At 35.0% G+C, this 13,088-nt stretch overlaps 1 protein-coding gene across 1 annotated transcript in view; it reads left to right on the forward strand.

Moving 5' to 3' along the window:
- The window catches only part of LOC111142517 (methyltransferase like 4), a 67,071-nt gene extending 54,477 nt beyond the window's left edge, over nt 1–12,594 (forward strand). Inside the window, exon 9 of the mRNA XM_022495758.1 lies at nt 12,574–12,594. Within this exon, the coding sequence (XP_022351466.1) occupies nt 12,574–12,584 (11 nt within the window). The 3' untranslated portion in view covers nt 12,585–12,594. The remainder of the gene's footprint in view (nt 1–12,573) is intronic.
- Nucleotides 12,595–13,088: the final 494 nt, after the last annotated feature.

Consider the following 13,088-nt stretch of genomic DNA (forward strand, 5'->3'; position numbering starts at 1 on the left):
GTACATTGTTCTTTGATGACTTCCATAGGTGGTTAATTGGTGGCCTTTCTCATATTTCTTCTATATTCAGAAACTTTAATTTTGGTTCAAAATAGATCTGTTACACTTGCAGGACCTTGATTTTTATGTGCACCAGCTGTGGACTGAACATTTGTACCCTCCTAAAATTCACATGCTGAAACTCTAACCCTCAATGTGATAATATTTAGGGGTGGGGCCTTTGGGAGGCAATTAGGGTCAGATTAGGTTGTCAGCGTGGGGCCCTCATGATAGGATTAATTAGCCTTATAAAAAGAAACATGGGATCTCAGTCTCTGGATGCAAGCACCAACAAAAGGTCAGATGAGGACATAACCAGGAAGATGGCTTACAGGGAACCTGACCATGCTGACACCTGATCTTGAACTTTGAACCTCCTGAACCCCAAAGAATAAATGTTGATGGTAATTTTTATAGTAGCCTGGGACTGACTGAGACAGCCTTCAAAGGGATTTTCTTGTTGATAAGATACCTACCAAGTAAATAAGGCCCCAAAGAATAAATGTTGATGGTAATTTTTATAGTAGCCTGGAACTGACTGAGACAGCCATCAAAGGGATTTTCTTGTTGATAAGATACCTACCAAGTAAATAAGGCCTTTTTCTTTGGATGGTCTGAAAGTGAGAATAGGTTTTCTTCTTGGATGTCAACATTTGAGCTGCCTCAAAAAAGCCAGTGTCACTGTGGGCTGGTTGTCTTCTTGAAGGAGGACAGAGACATTAGTCCATGACTCAGGTCTGGGCCTTGCCTCAACTGCTACCTTGCTCTCTCCTTGCTGTAGGCTGTATTTACCTTGTCCTATTCTAGTCCTCCAAGTTCTATGACTCAAACTCTTTCTTATTAGAACACCAAATTCACCTTTTCAGGTTTGGTACCTCAGAGACATATCTTTAGTGAATTTTTATATTTCAGCTTCAGTGAGACTTTGGGTTTTCCACTGATAGTGATTCAGAGGAAGATTATAATCACATTAAAGGGCCTTCCCTTCCCTGAAGATGCTCATCAGTTCACCTCATTTGACTCATTCACCACTGGCCTACCACACCCTGGGAAGCACCACAGGCCCATTGGCATAGTTCTCTGGTTATCAGAGTGCTTTTACTTCAATTATGTCATTTTACCCTCAAAGCAGTTTTATGAAGTTGTAGTTATAATGAGAGAACAAGTTCATAGAGGCTAGCTGACATAGGTAATAAGTGATAACCAGGACTTGAATTCTGATTCCTAAATTAAGGCACTTTATGTTGTATAATGTTTGTTAATGAACTTGAGATCTTACTAATAGGCTCATTAGCTGTTAATGAGAGGATCCATTGGGTAGCCTGAAGCAAATTTAGAATGGTTCGTATATAATCATCCAAACATACCTTTCTCAATATATGATATCATATATGATGTATCTATCTATCTATTGATATAGGATATCAATATATGATAAGTTATTAACACACTAGTTTTCATTAAAGATTTTAGTGACATTGATTGAACTGATAGCCACAGTGCCATTCAGAACCACTCAGAATCAGTTAGGCTGTAAAACCCTTTGACATAAGTTATTAGCATATTTACTATGCAGTTCTGTGTTCCTCAATTAGCCATTTGCAGTTCACATTTTTAAGGAAACTTATGCAAAAATACAGATTTGGATTTGAAGATGGCTATTCAAGTAGTAAGAAAGGAGAGATTAAGTAAGTTAAGTGTAGGTGCAAATTATTTTATGTACCATGGTGAACTGTTAGCAGTGTTTGGATGTATGGACCAGTCCAGAACTACACAGATGGTCTTAATTCCTGGTTCTATTAACTAGTCCAGCTTGAAAGCAAGTCAGATTACCATGGTAACTCCACAATCAGCCTTTTCCCTTAAATATTCCTAAGAGTTAACCTAAGTCTTCTGGGACTTCTGTGAACTTGAGGGGAACTTCTTGGTCTTTTTCAGTAGCAGTCGAAGATCTTGGGACCATATAAAAACAAATTGATCTCTAGGGTTGGAGAACATGAGGAAACTATTTTTTCATTTACTTTCTCTGATAGGGCTTTGGCCCAATTACTAGATAACTGTGACACAACAATGGGATAACTTTGGATGACAACTAGGGCAAATGAATAGTCACTTACTCTCAACAGTGTTAAATCATTTTTGGGCAGTATCTTTAAGGAAAAACACAAGGCACCCAGCTGATTTTTAGCTGCTTCTCCCCAAATTGCCCACACAGATCCCGATTATTAGTCAAACTAGACTGTTCTTTGTTATTTGACTTTAGGACTCTGTGCTATTGCTTATGACTCTTCCTCAGTTGGGAAAAAACTAGGCTGTGGGATCAGTTGGATCTATATTTTGAATCTTGATATTCATCTTCTGAGTGACTGAATAATTATTTAAACTATGCCTTCCTGTTTTCTGAGGAATAAGTAGGCTAATCTTTGGGCTTTGTAAGATTATTATGAAGATGAAGTGAAATAATGTATATGAAGTTGCCTAGCATAGGACCTGGTACTTAGAAGTTATTCAATATATATGCTTATTTCTCTTTATTTACAATCTTCCTGACAACATGTCTTAACTTCATGATCCACTTTTCCCATCCCCTAAAAGAAGGCTTTTATTCTTGCTCTGAGAGCCGCTTTTCACATGTGTGGATTATCCAGATAGGTTTTCCCTCACATTTATCACGGAAAGAGAAAAGTGGTTAATTCTTTAGGTAGCTCACTGAAAAAAAAAAAAGGCTTTTTATCCTCTGGAACACCTTATGAGAGGAGTACAGTCTTTTATTTATGTTTCTCCTACCAGCATACCTGAACTGCCCATATTAATGAATGAATGAATGAACGCTTGGCTTTCAAGTATCTTTGAATTCTGTTGAGTAGCTAAGACTTGCATAAAAAACCATTACAGCATAACAAACCACAGTGTACAAAGATTAAGTGGTGGAATAGACAGAAAGTGATGCAGAAGTTTAGAGAAGCAGATCATAGAGATCACTAAGCAATGTGAGAAATAGCGAGCAAACCAAGTCCTGATTAAATTTTGGTTTATTTTCTAGCCATAATGACGTTACTAGATAGTAGGCAGCTAAAATATGTGAGTTCAGAAGAATTACAATGAAAGCATTTTATTCTTTGTAGATTATAAAAAATTAAAATATTTTATATTTCTCTAGAAATACAGAGGATAATAGTACATGCAATTTATTCTATCTGTTTGTTAGAATTTGTTAGTTTCTACTTCTCTGTATTTTCCACCTTTTGAATGAAAATGTTATTTGGGCATTTTTTTTTCTAGAATTGTCTTATAGGATTATTTTTATTATTTTACAGCTGTACTGAGGTATAATTGGTGTAAATAAATTGCACATACTTAACAATGTAAAGTTTAATGAACTTTGATTTAAGTGTATACCCGTGAAGCTACCATCACAAACAAGATAATAAACATAATATCCCAAGATTTTGTCAAAGCCCTGTATATCCATCTTCTGTAAGTACCCCTGTACATTTTATCCCTACACAATTTAGCCAAGTGAACTTCAGGCAGACTTCCTTGATTAGACTTCAGTGTAAGTTCAGTAAAGGTTAGCAGTCACCTTGGCTCCCAGTTGTTGTCTGCACCCTCTGAGCTCTGGTCCAATTCTCTTGACTTTTGTTTTCATCCTTTGAGTTATCCTCCCTTTTCTATGAAAGGTAGCATGTGTTTACAGCTGACTTCTTTTAACAGCTTGCTTCCTGTCAGTATAATTTGGGAGATATGACAGCCTTCTTTTTATTTTATACACTCTCCCTTTGAGTCCAAGCTGGTATCATTTCTGTTGGCATAAATTCTCAAGAACCTTGTGGATCTTGCTTGGAACTTTTTTTTTAAAGATGCTTTTTATTAACTTGGGGAAGTTCTATTCCTATTGTTTTGAGAGTTTTTATCATGACTAAATGCTGTATTTCATTAGATGTCTTTTCTGTGTCAATTGATAAGATCATATGATTTTTCTTCTTTAGTTTGTTAATATGACATATTACATTTATTGGCTTTCAAATTATGAGGTAGCCTTTCAAACTGAATAAATCCCTCTAGGATGAGGTCTGTAATTTTTTTCCCTACAGTGCTGTTTTTGGTTTGCTAATATTTAAAAAAATGTTTACTAAACCCAAGATTATTTGCATTTCCTGGAATTTTTTTCTTCTAGAAGTTTTATACAATTTGGTTGATGATCTATTTATAGTTATTTTTATGTGTAGTGTGAGATAAAGGTCAATGTTTATTTTTTTCCAAATGTATAGCCAATTAATATAGCATTAATGGTTATAATATTTCTTTTCTGCTACTGAATTGCATTGGCATCTTGGTTGAAAACAATTGACAGAGATATGTGGATCTATTTCCAGATTCTTAGTTTTGTTCCACTGAACTATGTCTTTATGTGAGTTCTATACTATCTTGATTACTGTAGTTTATATTAAAAAGTCTTGAAATCAGATAGGATTAGCCACAAACTTTGTTGTTATTTTAATGATTTTGATCATCACTTTTAAAAAACTTTTTTATTTAGTTAACATATAGTGTAATATGGTTTTTGGGAGAAAAATTTAGTGATTCATCACTTATATATAACACCCAGTACTCATCACTCACGGTGATTACCTTAATACCCATCAGTCATTTAGCCCACCCCCCACATACCTCCCCTTCAGCAACCCTCAGTTTATTCTCTATAGTTAAAAAAGTCTTTTATGGTTTGCCTCCTTCTCTCTCTCTCATTTTTTCCCCTTCCCCCATGTTCATCTTTTTCTTGCTTAAATTGCACATATGGTTATCACTTAAGAGATACCAGTTTTATTTGTAAAATTTAAATTAAAAATTATTAGTAATTTTTAAAATTACTAATTTTAACATTTAAAACATTTAAAAATACTAGGCCAGGGGCACATGGGTGGCTCAGTGGGTTAAGCCTCTGTTTTCGGCTAAGGTCATGATCTCAGGGTTCTGGGATCGAGCCCTACATCGGGTTCTCTGCCCAGCCGAGAATCTGCTTCCTCCCTGCTCCTCCACGCCTGCCTCTCTGCCTACTTGTGATCTCTGTCAAATAAATAAATAAATAAAATCTTTAAGAAAAAATACTAGGCTAGTCATATTTTTTTCATGAATTATCAACAGTTCTGATTATCCATTTTCCTGATGAGGCATTCATATTTTTAAATGAATTTTCCCGAGCTTTATAATATGGAAATTCCGGGCGCCTGGGTGGCTCAGTGGGTTAAGCCTCTGACTTTGGCTCAGGTCATGATATCAGGGTCCTGGGATTGAGCCCCGCATCGGGCTCTCTGCTCAGCGGGGAGCCTGCTTCCCCTTCTCTCTCTGCCTGCCTCTCTGACTACTTGTGATTTCTTTCTCTCTGTCAAATAAATAAATAAATAAATCTTTATAATATGGAAATTTAAAACATACACAAAATAAGAGACAATGATATAATGAACTTCTATATACCAATCATTCAGTTTCAGCAATTATCAACCTATGACCAGTTATTACTTTATACCCCTGCCTACTCCTCCCACCTGGATTGTTAAAAAGACAATCCCAGACATCATATTATTCCACCTGTGGTGACTTCATTCATTCTACAGATGAGCAAAGTGAGATTCAGAGAGTTTAAATGAGTTGGTCAAAGTCATACAGCTAAGAAATAGCGAAAGTGGGACCTGAACCCCAATCTGTTTCACTCCAAATCCTACACTATGATTTACTTGTTTCTTTCTTCATTTTTAAACTACTTTACTGAGGTGTGATTGACATGAAAAAGCTGTACATATTTAATGTATACAATTTAATGAGTATGGGAACAAGTATATACCTATGAAACCATCACCACTATCAAGGCTGTAAACCTATCCATCACCTCTCAAAGTTTCCTCCTACCTTCTTTTTATTATTATTAGTAGTAGTAGTATTAGTAGTAGTAGTAGTATTGTATATGTGTCAGAACATGCACCTCTGTCTCCCTCTCCCCTTCACCTGTTTTGCCAACCTTATACCTCCCCTCTGGCAACCATCAATCTGTTCTCTGTATTTATAATTCTGATTCCTTTTGTTTGTTTATTCATTGTTTTTTCTTAGATTCCATTTATGAGTAGAATCATATACAATTTTTCTTTCTCAGTCTGACTTTTTTTTACTTAGCATAATAACCTCTAGGTCTATCCATGTTGTCTCAACTGACATTTCATCCTTTTTTGGTTGTGTAATATTCTGTATATACATAACATTTTTCCTTATCCATTCTTCTATTGATGGACACTTAGGTTGCTTCCATGTCTTCGTTATTACAAAAAAAAAAATTGCTGCAATAAACACCTGGGATATATCTATCTTTTCTAATGATGTTTTCATTTTCCATAGATAAATACCCAATAGTAGAATTAGGGGTCATATGGTAGTTCTGTTTTTAATTTTTTGAGGAATGTCCATACTATTTTCCAAAGTGGCTGTGCCAGTTTACATTCCCACCAACAGTGCATGAGGGTTCCCTTTCCCCACATCCTTGCCAACACTTGTTTCTTATCTTCTTGATTTTAGCTATTCTGACCGGTATGAGGTGGTATCTCATTGTGGTTTTGATTTGTATTTCCGTGATGCCGAGTGATATGGAGCATCTTTTCATGTGTCTGTTGGCCATCTGTATTTCTTCTTTCGAAAAATGCCTATTCAGGTCCTCTTAACATTTTTTAATCAGTTGTTAATTTTTTTGGTGTTGCATTGTTTGTGTTCTTTAAATGTTGTGGATACTGACCCTTATTAGATGTGTCATTTGCAAATATCTTCTCCCATTGATAGGTTGTCTTTCTGTTTAGTTGGTGGTTTCCTCTGCTGTGCAAAAGCTTTTTATTTTGATGTAGTACCAATAGTTTATTTTGCTTTTGTTTCTCCTGCCCTAAGAGATATATCTAGAAAAATGGTTGATGTCAGAGAAGTTATGGCCTATGTTCTCTTTTAAGGTTTTAATAGTTTCATGCCTCATATTTAGGCCTTTAGTCCATTTTGAGCTTATTTTTGTGTATGGTGTAATAAAGTGGTCCATTTTCATTCTTTTGCATTTAGCTGTCCAGTTTTCCCAGCTCCATTTATTGAAAAGGTAGTCTTTCCCCATTGTATATTCTTACCCGCTTTGTCATAGGTTAATTGATCAAATATGTGGGCTTATTTCTGGGATCACTATCCTGTTCTCTTGATCTGTATGTGTGTATGTTTGTGTGTATGTGTGTGCGTGTGTGTGTGTGCGCTCGTGCCTGTACCATTCTGTTTTGTTTACTACAGCTTTGTAGTATATCTTGAAATCTGAAATTGTGATACCTCCAACTTTGTTCTTTCTCAGGATTGCTTTGACTGTTTGGGGTCTTCTGTGGTTCCATACAAATTATTTGTTCTAGTTTTGTGAAAAATGCTGTTGGTATTTTGATAGGGGTTTTATTGAATCTGTAGATTGCTTTGGGTAATATTGATATTTTGACAATATTAATTCTTTCAATCCAAGAGCATGGACTATTTTCCCATTTATGTAGTCTTCAATTTCTTTCATCAATGTTTATAGTTTTCAGAGTGGGTCTTTCACCTCATTTTTACTTTTAGGCATTTTATTTATTTTTAGGTTGTTAATTTATTAGGTTATTTGTTTATTTTTAGGTATTTTATTCTTTTTGGTGCAATTGTAAATTATGTTGTTTTTTAATTTCTCTTCCTGCAACTTTGTTGTTAGTATATAAAAACACTTCTGGTTTCAGGGTATTAATTTTGTATTCTGGCAGTTTACTGAATTTGTTTATTACTTCTACCACTTTTTTTGGTGGAATCTTGAGGATTTTCTATGTATAGTATCATGTTATCTGTGAATAGTGACAGCTTAACTTCTTATCAATATGGATGCCTCTTACTCTTCTTAATTTTTAAATTTCTAATTTAAATTTTTTATTTTTTGCATCTTATTTTTCTTGTCTGATTGCTGTGGCTAGGAATTATTTTTTAAACATTTTAAAATTTAAATACAGCTTAATTAATATATGCTGTATTATTAGTTTCAGAGGTAGAATTCAGTGATTCATCAGTTGCATACAGCACACAGTGCTCATTACTTCAAGTGCCCTCCTTAATGCCCATCATCCAGTTACCCCATCTCCCTACCCACCTCCCTTTCAGCAACTCTCAGCTCCCTGTAGTTCGGCATCTCTTATGGTTTGCCTCCCTTTCTTTTTTTTCTTATTTTATTTTTCCTTCCTTTCCCCTGTGTTCATCTGTTCTGTTTCTTAAATTCTAAATGAGTGAAATCATATTTTTATTTCTCCGACTTATTTCACGTAGCATAATACCCTCTAGTTCCATCCACGTCATTGCAAATAGCAAGATTTCATTCTTTTGATGACTGAGTAATATTCTGTTGTGTGTGTGTATGTGTGTGTATATATATGCACACCACATCTTCTTTATCCATTCATCCCTTGTTTTGTTCATGTGGTGTATAATGTCAATTTGTGAATATTTAACCACTAGGAATAAATCCTACCCGATTGTGGTGAATGATCTTTTTAATGTATTGCTGTATGCAGTTTGCTAATACTTTGTGTAGGATTTTTTTCATCTATGTTTATCAGGGATGTTGGCCTGTAGATTTTTTTTTTTTTGTGGTGTCTTTGTCTGGTCTTGGTATTAGGCTAATGCTGACTTTGTAGACTGTGTTTTGGAAGCTTTCCGTTCTCTTCTATTTTTTGAATAGTTTGAAGAGAATAGGTATTAACTCTTCTTTAAGTGTCTGGTAGGATTCACTTGTGAATCCGTTTGGTCTTGGACTTTTATTTTTTGTTAGTTTTTTTTTTTTAAATTAGTATTTCAGTTCTGTTACTTGTAATCAGTCCATTGAGATTTTCTATTTCTTCATGGTTCAGTTCTGGGGGGTTGTATGTTTCTAGGAATTTATCCATTTCTTCTAGGTTGTCCAGTTGGTTGGCATGTTATCTTGCATAGTATTCTCCTACAACCTTTTGCATTTCTGTGGTATCAACTGTTGCTTCTCTTTCAGTTCTAATTTTACTTACTTGGGTCCTTTCTCTTTTTTTCTTGGTGAGTCTGAGTGTGTCAATTTTGTTTATCTTTTCAAAGAACCAGCTCTTGGTTTCATTTATTTTTTTTTTCTAATGTCCTTTTAGTCTCTACATCATTTATTTCTGCTCTGATCTTTATTACTTTCTTTCTTTCTTCTCACTTTGAATTTTGTTTGTTCTTCTTTTTCTCATTCCTTTTGGGATAAGGTTAGATTATTTGAGTTTTTTCTTTCTTCTGAGGTAGTTCTGTATTGCTATATATTTCTCTCTTAGAACTGCTTTTGTTGTGTCCTAGAGATTTTGGATTGTTGAATTTTTGTTTTTATTAGTCTCTGTTTTTTCTTTTTTTGGTTGCTTAATATTATGTTTATGTTTAATATTATGTTTATGTTTAATGTTATGTTGTTTAGTCTCCACGTGTTTGTGCTTTTTCCAGTTGTTGTTGTTGTTTTTGGTGTGATTTATTTCTCATTTCATATTGTTGTGGTCAGAAAAGATGCATGGTATGATTTCAGTCTGCTTAAATTTATTGAGGCTTGTTTTATGTCCTAACTCGTGATCTGTTCTGGAGAATGTTCCATGTGCACTTGAAAAGAATGTTTATTCTGTTGTTTTTGGGTGGAATATTCTGTATATACCTGTTATGTTCATCTAGTCCAGTGTGTTGTTCAAAGATATTATTTCCTTATTGATTTCCTGTCTGTATTATCTATCCATTGATGTACTTAGAGTGCTAAAGTCACCTACTATTATTGTATTACCATCAGTTTCTCTCTTTATGTCCTCTAATTTTTGCTTTCCGTGTTTAGGTGCTCCAGTGTTGGATAGTATAACCTTTTGTTGGATTGATCCCTTTATCATTATGTAATGCCTTTCTTTGTCTCTTGTTACAGTCTTTGTTTTAAAGTTAGTTTGTATAATTAATAATTGCTACCCCAGCTTTTTTTTTTTTTTACTTCTATTTGCATTGCAAATGTTTTATCATCCTGAACTTCACTTTCAGACTGTATGTGTCTTTAGATCCCAGGTGAATCTCTTGTAGGCAGCATATAGATAGGTCTTATTTTTTAATCCATTCTGTCACTCTGTGTCTCTTGATTGAAGCATTTAGGCCATTTACACCTAAACTAATTATTTATAGGTATGTATATATTGACATTTTCATAATTTGTTTTCTGGTTGTTTTTGTATTTCTTCTTTATTCCTTTTTTTCTTTTCTTGAACTCTTTCTTTGTCATCAATGAGTATCTATAGTGTTTTATCTGACTTTCTCTTTATTTTTTGTGTGTCTATTATAGGGTTTGGGTTTGTGGTTACCATCAGGTTCATATATAACATGTGTCACTCTGTGTCTTTTGATTGAAACATTTAGGCCATTTACACTTAAAATAATTATTAATAGGTATGTACATATTGACATATTTATAATTTGTTTTCTGATTGTTTTTGTAGTTCTTTATTCCTTTTTTCTTTTCTTGCTCTCTTTCTTTGTCATCAATGAGCTATGTATGGTGTTTTGTCTGACTTTCTCTGTACTTTTTTGTGTCTATCATAGGTTTTGGGTTTGTGGTTACCATGAAATTCCTATATAACATCCTAATTAAGTAGCAGTCATTATTAATTTGATGGTCACGTTAAGTTCAAATACATTCTAAAAATACCCCAAAAAACAAATTTTTTTTCTTTTCCTCCCCCTTCTCTTCACTTTTTGCTCCCCTCTTCACATTTTATTTAAGTGTTCATATTTTATATCTTTTTATTCATATTTTATATCTAATGGCCATTTTTTCCCCCACTTAAGTCCCTTTAACATTTCTTTTAAGGCTGGTTTAGTGGTTATAAATCCCTTTATCTTTCTTTTGTTTGTGAAGCTGTTTATATCTCCTTTAAATCTGAGTGATAACCATTCTTGGTTGTAGGTTTTTTCCTTTCAGCACTTGGAATAGATCATGCCATTATCTTTGGTTTACAAAGTTCCTGCTGTAAAATCATCTGAGAATCTTTTAGGGTTTTCCCTTCTAGGTAACTTTTTGTTTCTCTCTTGCTGTTAGGATTCTTTATTTTTAGCCTTTGACATTTTAATTATTATGTGCCATGGTGTGGACCTCTTTGGATTCATCTTATTTGGAACTCTCTGTTTCTTGGGCTTAGATGTCTATTTCCCTCCTTAGGTTGAGGATGTTTTCAGTTGTTATCTCTTCAAATAAGTTTTCTACATCTTTCTCTTTCTGTTCTTCTGAGACTCCTATTGTGTGAATGTTTGTTCACTTGATGTTGTTCAAGAGCTCTTATTCTATCCTTATTTTTATTTATTTCTTTATTTTTTAAAAGATTTTATTTATTGAGAGAGAGTGAGTGAGAGAGCATGAGCAGGAGCAGGAGCAAAGGGAGGGGAAGAAGCTGAGCAGGGAGCCTGATGCATGGCTTGATCCTGGGACTTTGGGATCATGACCTGAGCTGAAGGCAGATGTTTAATCAACTGAGCCACCCAGGCACCCCTGTATCCTTATTTTTTTAATTTTTTTTTCTCTTTTTGACATTCAACTTGTGTGATTTCCGTTACCCTGTCTTCCAGATCACTGATATGTTCTTTTGCATCCTCTCACCTACTGTTGAGTCCCTTCAGTTTGTTTTTTATTTTAGTTATTGTATTCTTCGGCTCCGATTTTTTAAAAAAATATTTTCTTTTCTTTGTTGAAGGTCTCACTGATTTCTTCCATCTTTTCTCCAACCCAGTGATTATTTTTATAATAATTTCTTTAAATTCTTTATCAGGTATGTTGTGTATCTTTGTTTCATTTAATTCTGTTACTGAGGTTTTTTCTTACTTTTACTTTTGAAGCATATTATTGTTTATCCTCATTTTGCTTGACTTTCTGTGTTTGTTTATATGGATTAGTGAAATGATTACTAATATTGAAGGAATGGTCTTGTGTATGGTGACTTATATGCAGACTGTGTGTATTTGGTTACTTTTTCTGGGTGGCTGGTGCTATGGCTGTATATACTACCTACTCTTTTAAACTGTGGCTTTTTACAGAGAGAATAAAAAAAAATAATAAAAGAAAACAGAAAAAGAGTGGGAAAAAAACTTAAATAAAAAAAGAAAAGAACAAAACCAAAAAGGAAAAAATAAAGACAAAACAAGACAAGTGTTCCTGCCCTTGGCCCCTCTAAGCCATGTTTTTTTTGTTGTTGTTGTTTTTTGTTTTTTGTTCTTCCTTCCTTTCCTGTTTCCCAGTGCAGCTAGGACTGGTCTGGGCCTGTGTAGTCTGTACTTGCTGAGGTCCCAAGCCCTCTGTGGTGATCTGATCTTCCATTTATGGTGTCTGAACCCCACCTCTTATGGTGGTCAGACCCTACTTTGGTCTAGGCCCTTGAAGTGGAAGGGGACAGAGATTACCACAGTTTCCTGGCCCCTCTAAACCTTGGATTTTCTATGTCCCAATGCATCTAGGGCTGGTGTGAGCCTATGGACCATAGGCTCACTGAAGTTGCAAGCCAACCAAGACCATTGGATCTTCCTGCTGAGATGTCTGGACTCTTCTCCAGTCTGGGCTTCCAAGGTAGGGTGGGAACATAAGCCATGTGGTTCTCTAGTCTGACTTGGAGAACTTCCCTGCAGCAACTCCGCTGCTTGGCAGAGTTCTAGTGTTGTCTCTTTTATATTCTAGTTGCTTGTTTAAACCATGGGTTTTTTTCCTGTGCCCAAGAACAGAGGAATTTGTTCCTAGTCTGTCAGCATTATCCCTCCCCACCGCAGTTTGTGGGCAGCTTTGGGGATGGGGGTTCCCTTTGTTACTGTTTGCATCTCTCTTGCTCTTCTGTCTTTGATTGTTCAGTAGCTATTACAGGCAGCCCTTAGTTCTTCTTCAGGAGGAGTTATTCTATTAATAGGTGTAATTTGGTCTATTCCATGGAGGAGGTGAGTTCAGCCTTCTTCTGTCACCATCTTGAAGTGGAACCTTAATC

The sequence above is a fragment of the Enhydra lutris genome, unplaced genomic scaffold, assembly GCF_002288905.1.
Source record: "Enhydra lutris kenyoni isolate GAN:26980312 unplaced genomic scaffold, ASM228890v2 scaffoldscaffold8, whole genome shotgun sequence".
NCBI lineage: Eukaryota > Metazoa > Chordata > Mammalia > Carnivora > Mustelidae > Enhydra > Enhydra lutris.